This window comes from Hypanus sabinus, chromosome 6, assembly GCF_030144855.1.
Source record: "Hypanus sabinus isolate sHypSab1 chromosome 6, sHypSab1.hap1, whole genome shotgun sequence".
Lineage (NCBI taxonomy): Eukaryota > Metazoa > Chordata > Chondrichthyes > Myliobatiformes > Dasyatidae > Hypanus > Hypanus sabinus.
This window is the reverse complement of record NC_082711.1, coordinates 40,383,788-40,397,178: the sequence shown is the minus strand read 5'-3', so window position 1 is coordinate 40,397,178 and position 13,391 is coordinate 40,383,788. Positions and strand designations below refer to the sequence as shown.

At 41.3% G+C, this 13,391-nt stretch overlaps 1 protein-coding gene across 3 annotated transcripts in view; it reads right to left on the bottom strand.

Annotated features, from left to right (window-relative positions):
* Window positions 1–13,391, bottom strand: part of LOC132395410 (enhancer of polycomb homolog 1-like) — a 189,795-nt gene that overhangs the window by 108,433 nt on the left and 67,971 nt on the right. The window contains exon 1 of one of the 3 annotated variants that reach the window (XM_059971955.1): window positions 11,473–12,068. The exons of 1 other annotated variant lie outside the window; for it this stretch is intronic. In XM_059971955.1, coding sequence (XP_059827938.1) covers window positions 11,473–11,625 — 153 coding nt within the window. In that variant the 5' untranslated portion in view covers window positions 11,626–12,068. Of the gene's footprint in view, window positions 1–11,472; window positions 12,069–13,391 lie in introns of those variants that run through there. One more of the 3 variants, XM_059971954.1, reaches the window with a different exon arrangement.

Here is a 13,391-nt window from a genome sequence, read left to right as displayed (position 1 = left end):
TCTACTGTTAAAAAAAAAGGAGCAAGTAATTCACAAATAAAAATTCCCAGTTAAATTGATCAAAATCCCTGGTTTCAATACTCAGTTATATGAACAAGAGCATACTTTTCCAAGGCACTGTACATCCTCTCAAATGCCTCCATTACCACTCCTGGCCTAGCAGAATATTCCAGACATCCAATTAAAAAAACTTGCCATGCACATTCCCTTTGAACTTGCTTCCTCACCTGGTTGAGAATGGTAAAAGGTGGTACAGAATAGTAAAGGACTACAGAAATATTAAATAACTTCAACATCAATTTTCAAAAAAGGTAAAAGCAACAGGGCCATTCAATAAACAGAAATCCAAACGGTTGAAAAGAGAAAATAAACAGCACGCCAAATTACTTATATTTAAAGGTACTAATTTTGCTGTTTGACAGGAATGAGACAGAGGGAAGCTGGATTGTCTAAATGACCTGGATAGCTGTTTCCAAGAACTGACCCTGTAGTAAGGATTCCTTAACCATAAGAACACAAGAGATTCTGCAGATGCTGAAAATGCAGAGCAGCATACAAAATCCTAGAGGAACTCAGCAGATCAATCAGACAGCATCTAGGGAAATGAGTAACGGTCAATGTTTTGACCCGAGGCCCTTCATCAGGACGGTAAAGGGGGAAGAAGCCAGAAGGTGGGGAAAAGGATGTAACGGTTGGGGAAGGGGAGCCTACGGCCTCAGTAGCACTGAGAAAGGCCTCAGCCTGGAGGTGAAGGTTGCCAAGTTCAGGGTTGGAACCATTTCTGACACTTCCCTTTCTTGATCTTTGTCTCCATCTCTGGAGACAAACTGTATACCGATATCTTTTATAAACCCATCACTATCTCGACCATGACTCTTCCCACTGTCTCCTGTTAAAATGCCATTCATTTTTCTCAGTTCTTTGATCTTCAATGCATCTGTTCTAAGGATGAGGCTTTCCTTTCCATGACATCACAGATATCCTCCTTCAAAGAACGGAGTTTCCTTTCCTCCACTATTGATGCTGCCCTCATCTGCAATTCCATCTCCATTTCCCAGATATCTGCTCTCACCTCATCATTCCACCACCTCAACAGGGATAGAATTCCTCTGGTCTTCACTACATGAGCCTCTGCATCCATCAGATCATTCTCTGCTTCCGCCATCTTCAACGGGACATATCCTTACCTCCAACCACTCTCCACTTTTCCACAGGAATTACTCCCTCTATGATGCCTTGTCCATTCGCCCCTCTCCACTAATCTCCCTCCTGACACATACGTCTGCAAGTAGAAGTGATATACCTACCATTCATCTCTCCCCCCCCCCCCCCACACAAACTCCATTTAGGACCTGAAACAGTCATTTGAGATGAGGCAACACTTCACCAACAAACCTGTTGGGATTGTCTACTGTATTTAGTACTTCTGATGCATCCTCTACATTGTTGAGACCTGACATAGATTGGGAATTGCTTTGTAGATTGCCTTTGGTTAATCCACAAAAAGCAGGATTTCTGGTAGGCAACCATCTTAATTCCAAACCCCATTCCCACATATTGGTCTACAGTTATAATGAGGGCACTCAGATTGGAGGAGCAACACTTCATATTCAGTTTGGGTACCTCCAACCTTATGGCATAAACATCGATTTCTGCAACTTCCAGAATTATTTCCTCCTCCTCTTTCCTCCTTCTTCAAATTCCCCATTCTGCCCCCTTCACCTATCATCTCTCCTAGTGCCTTTGCCCCTCCCTTTTCTCCTAAGTTCCACTCTCCTCTCTGATTCCTTCTACTCCAACTTCTTAACTTTTCCACTCTTAACCTTCCATTTTATTATTTCACCCCTCTCCCGCTTACCTGGCTTCACCTACCACTTTCCAGCTTATAATCCTTCCCCTTTTTTTCCCCCAGTCCTGAAGGGTCTCGATCTGAAAAGTTGACCGTTAGTCATTTCCACAGATGCTGCCTGTTCTGATGAATTCCTCCAGAATCCTTAGTTGTAGGATGTTATATTTCTCATGGAATTAAACAACAATTCTCAAATCTGCAGTTAGTGTGAAGTTCAATGATTCAGTGATATCAAATATTATCTGAAGGGTTACGGAAACAGTATAGAAGTTGGCAGAAGGTGGGAATGCAGCAACACAGTAAGAAATTGTAACTTCAGGTAGATTTACATAATGCATCCTTTTGGAAGCAAAGTGATCCCAGTCTATTATATGACTGAACAGATTTTTTTTAAAATGTTATAAAAAAATAGAACAGTGCAGAGGAATAGGCCTTTATGCCCTCGATTTTGAACCAAGTTAAAATGCCCAACTTAACCATTTCTTTCTACCTACACATCCATATCCCTCCATTCTCTGCAGATTCATGTGCCTACCTAAAAGCCCGTCATATTTTCCCCCACCACCACTCCAGGCAGCCCATTCCAGAAATCTATCAAACTGTGTAAAAGAAACACTTGCCTCACACATCCCCTTTTAACTGGCTGCCTTTCCCTTTAAATACAAGGCCTCTGGTATTAGACATCCCAACAGCACGACAGTGCCTCTACTTTCCTAGGTTTGCACACTTTCGGCATGCCATCTAAAACTTTGACAAACTTCTCTACAGTAGATGCACAATGGAGTGTCAGAGGCATTGGGTCCCACATCAGGTTTCTGAACCAGCATCGATTGTTTCAATACTGCCTTACTCATGGGCTCTACAACTCATGATGTCATTTTTATTTATTTAAGTTATTGTGCAGTTGCAAGAAAAAGTTTATGAACTCTTTGCATTAATCGCTCATAAAATGTGGTCTGATCTTTATCAAAGTCACAAAAATAGACAAACAAAACCTGCCCCAACCAGTACAAACATTTGCACTACTTCTTGTCAATATGGAGTACACCATTTAAGCAATCACAGTCTAGGTTAAGAAAGTATGTGAACCTCTGGGTTCTACAAAATTTATTTGGAGTCAGGTGTTCCAATTGATGAGATTGGAAGTGTGGGTTGTTGAGGTGCCCTATACAAGAGTGTTCTCTTATCAAGATCTGTTTATAAGCACCATGCCTTGATCAACACAACTTTCAGAGGACCTTAGAAGAATTGTAGAGAGACATGAAGCTGGAAAAGGCTAAAAAAGTATTTCTAAAGACCCAAGTGTTCATCAGTCCACAGTAAGACAAATTGTCTTCAAATGGAGGAAGGTCAGTACTGTTGCTACTCTCCCCACAAGTGGGCGTCCTGCAAAGCTCACACCAAAAGACCTGCAGAAATCTCTAGAACTTGCCAAAGTCTCTATTCATGTGTCCAGTGTAAGCAAAACACTGAACAAGAATGGTGTTTGTGGAAGGACACCATGGAGGACACCACTGCTCTCAAAAAACAAAGCATTGCTGCACATCTCAAGTTTGCAAAAGGCCACCTGGATGTTCTACAATGCTTCTGGCACAACGTTCTGTAGACAGATGAGACAAAAGTTGAACTTTTGGAGGAAAAAAGGCAATGCACACCAACATCAAAACCTCACTCTAACTGAAGCATGGTGGAAGGAGCATAATGGTTTCGGGCTGCTTTGCTGCCTCAGACAGGACAGCTTGCAATCGTTGAGGAAAAATGTATTTAAAATTGCACCAAGTCATTCCATAGGAGAGTATCAGCGTAGCCATTTGTCACCTGGAGCTTAAAAAAAAGCTGGATGATGCAATGATCTGAAACACATGAGTAAATCAACTACAGAATGGTTTTAAAAAACAGAAAATTTGTATTTTGAAATAGCCAAGTCAGAGTTCAGACCTTAACACAATTGAGATGCTGTAGCATACCTGAAGAGGGTTGTTCAGAAATAGAGGTATCCCAGAAATATTGATGAACTAAAAAAAAAGTTTTGTATGGGGGGGGGGGGGGGAAATGGTCTAAAACTCTTCCTCGCCACTGTACAAGTATGATCATCAGCTACAGAAAATGTTTCGTGGAGGTTTTTGCTCCTGAAGGGGTTCTACTAGTTGTTAAATACAAGAGTTTGCATACTTTTTCCAGCCTGGACAGTGAATGATTAAACAATGTGTTCAACAAAGACATGAAAGAATTGTTTGGGTGTTGTTAGTTTAGGCAGATTGTGTCTATTATTGTGATGAGGATCAGACCACATTGAGTAATTAATGCAGAAAACCAAGTAACTGCAAAGGATTCACAAACTTTTTCCTGCAATTGTATTTGCAGTTTGTCTTTTTGCATGTTAGCTGTTTATTAGCCTAAGTAGTATAGTTTTAATTCATTCTATTGTATTGTATGTCAAGTTGCATGCCATCTTGGACAATGTCTCCCATCCACTCCAAAATGCACTGGTTAGGCACAGGAGTACATTCAGCCAGACTCATTCCACCGAGATGCGATACTGAGCGCATAGGAAGTCATTCCTGCCGGTGGCCATCAAACTTTACAACTCCTCCCTCGGAGTGTCAGACACCCTGAGCCAATAGGCTGATCCTAGACTTATTTCCACTTGGCAGAATTTACTTATTATTATTTAATTATTTATGGTTTATACTGCTATATTTCTGCACTATTCTTGGTTGGTGCAACTATAACGAAGCCCAATTTCCCTCAGGATCAATAAAGTGTGTCTGTCTGTTTTCCTCTGTTCTATGGGAATGCACTAATATTAATCTCATGGTAGAATAGTGATAACATTACTTTGAATTCAGGGAAGAAGACACTAGTTGTCTATCCATGTCTATCAATCTCAAACTTCTATCTGATCTCAAGCAGAGAAAATAGCCCAAGTTTGTCCAATCTCTTCTTGTAAATACATGCCCTCAATCCAGGCAACATCCTGATAAAACTTTTTCTATACTCTCTCCAAAACCTCCACATGTTTATCTTGGGGCTACCAGAAATCAATGTAACACTCCAGATGCAGCCTAACCAGAATTTCATAACGCTGCAACATCATGACACAATATCAAAGCCCTGTTTAATAAAAGCAAGTATGCCGTATTTAACCTCCCTCCTAAAAAACACATGTGCAGACACTTTCAGAGAGCTATGGACTTGAACCCAAAGATCCCTCTGTACATCCCCTCAATACCTATTGCATATGTTTGGCTCCTATTGCATTTGGTTCATAAAATCAAACATTCACAAAACCAGCGTAATTAGCAAGTTTTCCATTACAGAATTATCCCCAGTAAACCTGCCAATTATTGTCTCCTGACACCTCCTCCCCTCACAAATTCCAGCAGAACTGAAAAAAAGTGTCAAATATTTACCTCTCAAGCAGACATTTCTAAAATATCCAATTCCAAATGATCAGTGTGGTGATTAAAATGCTGAAAAGGTCATCGTTCTAATTTAAATGGCTGCCAGCTATAATTGAATCTCATCTGTGGTTAAAAAGTTCCATCAGCAGTTTCTAAATTGTACCAGTTATTTTTTAAAATAAACACATATCATCTGAAAGCCACATTTGCAACATTTTCACTAACAGCCCCCTTCCCCCCACCAACGTAGAAGCTGCTGCTTAGACTCTGACTGTACAACAAAAACACAAAGGTCTTCCACCACCAGCTTGCTTAACTATAAATATATAAAAGGATTAAAACACTCAGTGTAGATTCCCTAGTCAGAAACCATTATAATTGAATAGGAAATGGCAGATCAATTAAAACATGCTTTTGTTTATTCTTCTTCAAAAGGGGTTAGAAAGTGATCAGATGTTAGGGAACCAAGCATCTATGAACTAAAATAGTACCAGTAAGAAAGTAATGAAAAAAATAATGGCCGTAAAAGCCGATAATTCCCTAAAGACTGATCTACACCTAGAGTACCCAAAAAGGTAGCTGTAGAATTAGTGGATGCATTGGACATCCTTTGAACCTTCCAGCTGATTTCACTTGTCATTGTTTTTAAATAGCTATATTCCTTATTACTGTGGATCCTGGTCACTTCAAGGGCTTCAGGTGAACAAGAAATTACATTGCATCCATGCATATGATAAACTAAACTACCATACCAGAATTCTGTACATTAGCAAACAAATCCACTGGACTGGAGGGAGGCAACTATAAAACTGCTAGTTAAAAAAATTGGGAGAAAGAAAGAAAACTAGAAACCACTGTGCAACGACCCTAGTGTCAGCAATAAGTGACATGCTTGAGACTACCAGGATTTACAAAGTGTATATGGATCATATTTGACAAACCCCAAGGAGTTTTCTGGTTTTTGGGTTAATGCATTGACATGGCTTGCAAATTGGATGACTTGAATGAACGGATCATTTTTTGGAGGGGCAGATGGTTGTACTACAGGAAGCAGTGCTTGGACCTCATCTGTTCATATTATGCATCAATGAAGTGGAAGTGTGAATGACAGAAAATGTAGAAAAGCCCTAAGGTAATTTAGCTAGACTGAGCCAAAGGAGATGCAATACAACATAAATGTTAAGATCTCTAAGAGTAAAAGCAGCATATTATTTAAATGGCATCAGTTTGTGAAGTATTGATGAGCAAATATACTTGGGTGCTCTTGTGCTTAAGTAACTAAAAACAAGTACAACAAGCATTTCAGAAGTCAAATGGTCTACCGATTCGAGTATAAGGAACAAGCAATCTTGCTAAAATTGTAAAAACCCTTGACGAGACCAGTTTGGAATATTATAAGACATAGGGCCAGAATTAGACTATTTGTCCCATCTGCTCCACCATTCTGTCATGGATGATTATTATCCCTCTCAACCCCATTCTCCTACCTTCTCCCCATAACCTTTGATGACCTTGCTAATCAGGAACCTATCAAACTCTGCTCTAAATATACCTGGCCTGCAAAGCCATCTGTGACAATGAATTCCAGATTCAATATGTTCTGCCTAAAGAAATAATGTTGGTCTTCAATTGCTGGAGGGATTGAACTTAGGAGCAGTAAAGTTGTGAAGCAACTGTATAGGGTACTGGTGACATCATGCCTGAAGCACTGGTATGCAATTCTGGCTTTGGAGGCATTGCAGAGGAGGTTCACCAAGTTGATTCGAGAGACGAAGGGAAAGATTAAGGAGAGATTGAGCTGCCTGGGAGTATACTCGCTGGATTTCTGAAGACAGAGGGGGATTTTATACAAACATAAAATTATGAAAGGGTTAAATAAGATCAAGATAGGGAAGTTGTTTCTACTAGTAAATGAGACTAAGGAAACATAGCTTCAAGATTTGGGGGAATAGATTTAGGATGGAGAGGAGGAGAAACGGCTTTTCCCAGAAAACGGTGAATCCGTGGAACTCTCCACCCAGCCATGGGATTTAAGGGTTATGGGCTAAACACATCTAGGTAGAGCTGAATAGATGACCAGATCAGCCACAATTTTATCAAACGGTGTAGCAGGCTCGAATGGCCAGATAGCCTCTTCCTGTTCTGATTTTTGAAACTCTTATTATCCAGGTATAAAAGGGAGGGGAGACAAGATTGCAGATGCTGAAATATGGAGCAACAATTTGCTGGAGGAATCCATTGGTTTGACAAGCATCTGTTGGTGAGTGTAGTGGAAGAATAGTCAAAATTCTTGAATTCAGATCCTGATGCAGCATTTCTACCAAAAGTGTCAACTATTTTAAGTTAATTTTTGGTCCAAATTTTTAAATTACAATTCATATTTTGGATATCCTTAAATAACTATTTGAACCATGTATTAATCTGAGACATTTCCAAACACGCGAGAGCAGAAATAATCACAAGAAGAATACTGCTCCAGAATCTGAACAGATTTCTACTAATCTCACCTATAAGTTGCTGTGCTGATATTATATTGTCCAAGTACAAAAACTTTCTGAATCAATATATTCAGCCACCTCTATTATATTGGGAGTATATTAATTCAATGAAGCCAAAATGGGATCTCTGCTTAGTACATCCCGAAATGAACTACAATTTTCCATGCAAAACTTTATAAACACACCAAAATCAAACACCTTGGATCATAGCATTCGTGAAATAGCATCACTTAATTATATTTGACAGATAATTCAGTATCTAATTTTTTTTAAATGAAGTAGTTACAAAAACATTTTTCCTAAGAAGTTAAGCTTTAATAATACATATTACACTTATTGTTACATGTAACTAATTACAGTGAGAAGCTAGTCAGGTGCAAGGGTCAAGACAAGGTAGATTCAGAGATAAAGAGTCTAATAACCGTGGAACTAAAGCTATCCTTGAGCTTTGCTTCACCTACAACAGAATACTGGACTACAACATGGACCAACCTATCATATCAATTTACAGAGAGAGCTGGAAGCATAAATTAAAAATTTCAGAAATCAATTAGTATAATTAGCATGTTTAATTTGTGCTTTTCAAATGAAATACTACACATATAACAGATTTATTGGCAATTTCCCATAAAACAGGAACAAATGTAATTGGCATTTGGGAATATATTAAGTATTACACATCATGTATACAGTAAGGACCTCAGGAGCAATAATGTACAGAGGGAACTCAACAATCTCCTGAAAGTAGCAATATAGATGCACAGGATTGTCAAGGCAGTGTTTGGTAAAGCTTGCCTTCATAGGCCAAGGACCAAGTACAGTGGTTGGGATGTCATGTTGCAGTTGTAGAAGAGATTAATCAGGACATTGCCTAGAATGAAAGGTTATGGTGCCAAGCAAAAAAGGTCACGTTTAATCTCACTAGAACATATGAGGCCAAATGGTGACCTTAGCAGTTCTTAAACTTATGATGGCCAAAGATTGGATATTCAGTCAGAATATTTAAATAAGGCAGGCCAGTCTAAAACTAGTGGCTATAATTTAAGGTGAGGGGAAAAAAATTTAAGGAGTTAGGAGGTCTATCCCCCCCCCCCCCAATAGAGAAGGTCATGAAAATCTGAACAATATCGCAGGAGGTAAAAGAAACAGATACAACAAATAAGACATGGTTGAATGGGTACTTAGAAAAGGAATAGAGGGATACAGGCCTAATGTGTGCAAATAAGATCAGCATATATAGGCACAGTCAGCATGGACAAAGTGACCTAAAATGATATGTTTATGTGCTATGTGATTGTCCAATACTTGAATGCCAATTTCAACATATTGGCAAGCAGTTTCAATCATTCTTTGAAATACTCTACCACTGGGTCAATGGCACCATACTTGCTCAAGTCAGAAGCACAACATACACTCGTCCAGAGTGACAACCACAATGTTAATTGCCCTAAGGTAACTAACTCATCTCATGAACTCTATACAAAGATGACAAAAATGATAATACTGGGTTACACCACTAGTCTTATCCAAACAGAGCCACTAAATCTTTAATCCAAGAGATAGGTAGAACTCCAGTTTAACATCTTATTTGAAAGAAAGTGTCACTGCACTAGTCCCAGACTAAAACAATAGATGAATAGATGAACCTCTGGTCTGATCATAGCCTTTGAAGAGTGCTACCACCCTTTGATTCCCTGTTAAGTGTCAAAAGGTCCTATGGCATTTGCATCCAAAGCTCCCTCAGATTGATTAAAACTACAGTTTACTTGGCATTTGAATGACTACAGGTAATTTATCAATGATAGTTCAAAGATAATTCATTTGGTTGTGAAGAAATGCGGAGGAACTCTGAAAAGTGAAAGCTGCATACCAGATTTCAAACGCTAAAGCAAATGGATATACAAAGTTTATATAGAGTCTCAAATACAAAAGGCATAGCAACACACACAAAATGCAGGAGGAAATCAGCAGGCCAAAATTTTTCCTCCAGCATTTTGTGTTGCTTTGGATTCCCAGCATCTGTAAATGTTCTCCTGTTTATATCTCTACATTAAAAACTGTGTAAAGAACATGCAACTCCCAGGGCAATGGTTAAAATGCACCCCTTTTAGCTAAAGGTTTTTGTCTCAAACATGGTCCATGGTTTTCCAATGTACACACCTGTCTATTAAAGCTATAGATCTATATAAATGAATCAATGAAATATTACATAATTTGCATTTCATCTACAAAAATACCCTAAAATCACTCTCCCCATAGTACAGACCAATCCAGGTTTAATCACCACCTTCACTGTTGCTGACTTTGAACATTTTCCACAGAGGTGTCCTCCCACATCCCAATGGTTGGTTGGTTAAGTGCAGGTTGAATAATGAGGGGAGTTGAAGGCAATGTGGAGTTCGGGCCAGATTAGTGAAATTGATGGGCAGTGCAGACTCAGTGGCCAAAAGGACCAGTTTCTTTGCTGAAGTTCCCTACAATGGCACACGATGCGCTGTGTGTTGAGAACATATAAACTACACGGTGATAACAGATACCAGGAGTTGAGAAACTCTCAACCGTCTGGGCGCTACCAGTGATTAGTCCAACAAGATACTTTCAAACAAATACTAAGGTAAAGTGAGGGGAGAGATGGGAGAGTGAGAAGACACGTTGCAAAATCAATAATATCAGTATACAATTCCCAACAAAGCTGGAACATCAGCTGTAACCAATAGTTTCATACTGCTTTAGCTCCTTGAATATATATATTTTTGGATTTAGATTAGAGTGTATGCTGAATAATTTTAATTTTGTAATAACTTGAATATGTAGCCTCTTCGCACCAAAACATTACAAATTCTAGGACTGCAACAAATTCCACTGCAACGTTTGAGGAACATGCACCATTGAATATTACACACAACTTTCATTTAGAAACATGGATGCAAGACAACTATTGCCAGTCCGTCAATGTCCCATATTAACTACTCTACAAAACTTGAGCAAAAAAAATTACAAAGTTTAAAGAGAGTTTAGATCTCCGGGCATACACTAACGTACAACTGCAGTATGCACGTGTCGAGATAAAAACAATATCCTTCCACGATCGTGCCCTGCCAGCACATCCAAACACTTTGCTAGAGCGTAAGATGTTGGTGCAAGTGACAACAGCAGCGCGAAGCCTGCATGTTATCATGAGAGCAGGAGCACACCCCCCAGCCCCGGAGAGCCGCAACCCCCTCCAGCCGGAGCCGCGCTCTCTAGCGCCACCCTGCTGCCGAGAGCGGCCACAGCCGCCGCTCGTGCCCAACCCAGAGACACGGAGAAACAACAAAATGGCTGCCCCTGAACAATCACGTGACCTTTTGTACTCCAAGAGGTGAAAAAAAACAAATCTCTCTCCTCCGCGAAAACCAGAACCAAATAAAACAAACGGGACCCCGTCAATGAATGGGCTCTGGCCGCCCCCCAGAGCCCGTGGGCAGAGCAGCAGGCTGGCTGGCACCGATTTCCAGAGCCGAGGAATGAGGAATGTGGGTGGTTCCGGGGCCGCCTGCGTCTCCGCGGCCCGGCCCCATGTTTGGGAGGAAGCGAGCGAGAGCCGTGTAATGGCGGCCGCGCAAGCTGCGCACACACAGCACACACCCCAGACACAACACGCCGACCGGGGGGAATGATATAAAAACACATAGACACACAAAAGATACGCAGAACACCTCGATTCGCGCCGTCTACCTACCGATTCCTCCTCCTTCTCCATCCCCGTAGGCATCTGGGGCACGGCTCGGTTGATTGAGGCATATTCGTGCAGATCCGGCAAGTCCTCGCACCGATACACGGGCAGGGGTTTCGATGCATCGAGCGCCCTTGCCCGAAACGACAGTTTGCTCATTATTCTCGGCTCTCCCTCGGTTTGTGTGTGCGTATTCGCGGCGAATTACAAACCCAAACACCACCGCGGGAGGGAGGAGGGGGTGGTGGGGAAAGGGGAGGGGGGGGGAAATCGGTGATGGTGGAAGGAAATATATAAATATATATATAAGATGCGCTTTTTTTCAACAGCCGATGAAATGTTGACGCCTATACCCAGTAAAACATACACGGAGCCGCCTGGAACCTATCATAGATGAGAGTCTGGAGGTCCTAGTTCCATTCCGTGAAGAGAAAGCGGGGTTGTAAGCGGAAGAAAGGCGTTTTTTCGCCCCGGGTCCGTTTGGGTTCCTTTTGTCGGCTTCAATACGCCATGGCCAACATGGCGGTCATTAAAGTCCAGCCATCCCACAATGCACAGAGGCGGAGACGAGGCTCGGCCCCGCTGCGCGCGCACCGCGCCGCCAGTCAACCGCCCGCAGCTCGCGACTCCGGCGCGGCGGGATCCCGCTGAAAGCGGCCGGTCGTCCGATCCGATCCGCTGCCCCGCGTATCGGCGTAGGACATGGAGGAGCAACCCCTCCCCACACCACACCAATCCCCCTTCCCACCGGGGATTGCGGGCTTGATTTTTATTTCCACCCCGGCTCAGATTTGGGATGCACGGTTGGCGGGGGGTTCTGCCAAACCAAAAAAAAAACAACTTGACAACCCTTCTCTTTTAACTTAATTCAACTACGCCACAACATGGACGCCCTCAGTTACAGCAGGTTTCTGAGCAGCTGTTGCTAGCAGCGCCCTCTACAATGCTCGCGGAGAAGTCGCTTCTTCTTTTACAATGTATATTTTTATGGTCCGTTGGAAAAGGGAAGTGTCACATGTCTTTTACAATCAACACTACAGTTCAAAACTCAATGGGCAGGTTGTAATATGTCATGGGCATTGCGCAAGCCTGGAGTAAACAATCTCGCTGCTTCCTGCAAGGCTTGTTTTTGGAACTGGTGAGCCAGCATTTTAGACAACGTAATAAAGGTGTGCACAATAAAAACCTAGCAGCATAGATTATCAATTTATATTCATCCCACATCTCGTGTCAACATTGATCCAAAACCACAATGCCTTAACTCACACTTCAAGCTTTTTTGAAAAACAGGGATGATCTGCATAAAGCATTTTTATAAACTTAGTTTTAATGACATGCTTCATGTCACAAGTCCTCCCCAGCTTAAGTTCCCAATTTATGTGCAGCTTGTACATACAAATACATGCCTGGGACACTGGTGAGATGGATTTCATGGATCCTGCAGGCACTTTCTGCCTGTTGGGAACTGCGTTCATGACCACATTTCCAACTTAACTGTGCATTTCACAGAGATGTTGGAACCTGTGTTCATTAATGACTAGATACAGCATGCATTCTATTAGTTGAATCAAGTGTAGTGATAGGGTGATTAATTAATAAAATTAAAATAATTATTAGCAAGTGTATCCAGAACAATGCAACATGGATAGCTTCGGAAAACGGACATTTCTGACTTGCAGAGAAACTGGCTTACAGACAGCAATCAAACCTTACACAATCTGGGAACTACTTGAAACTTTGCAAGTTTGTGATACTATTTGCCTAACTTACTGCCGTTAATACAGAACTTGAATAATTACATTCTCCTATAAAGCTTTATTTGAGATTCATATAAGTTTATAACAGGAACAGCAAATTGAGGGTTACAGGAAAATGGGATGGAAGAACTGAGGTCTGGGACACACGGCAAGCTTTGAGGGGCCAGG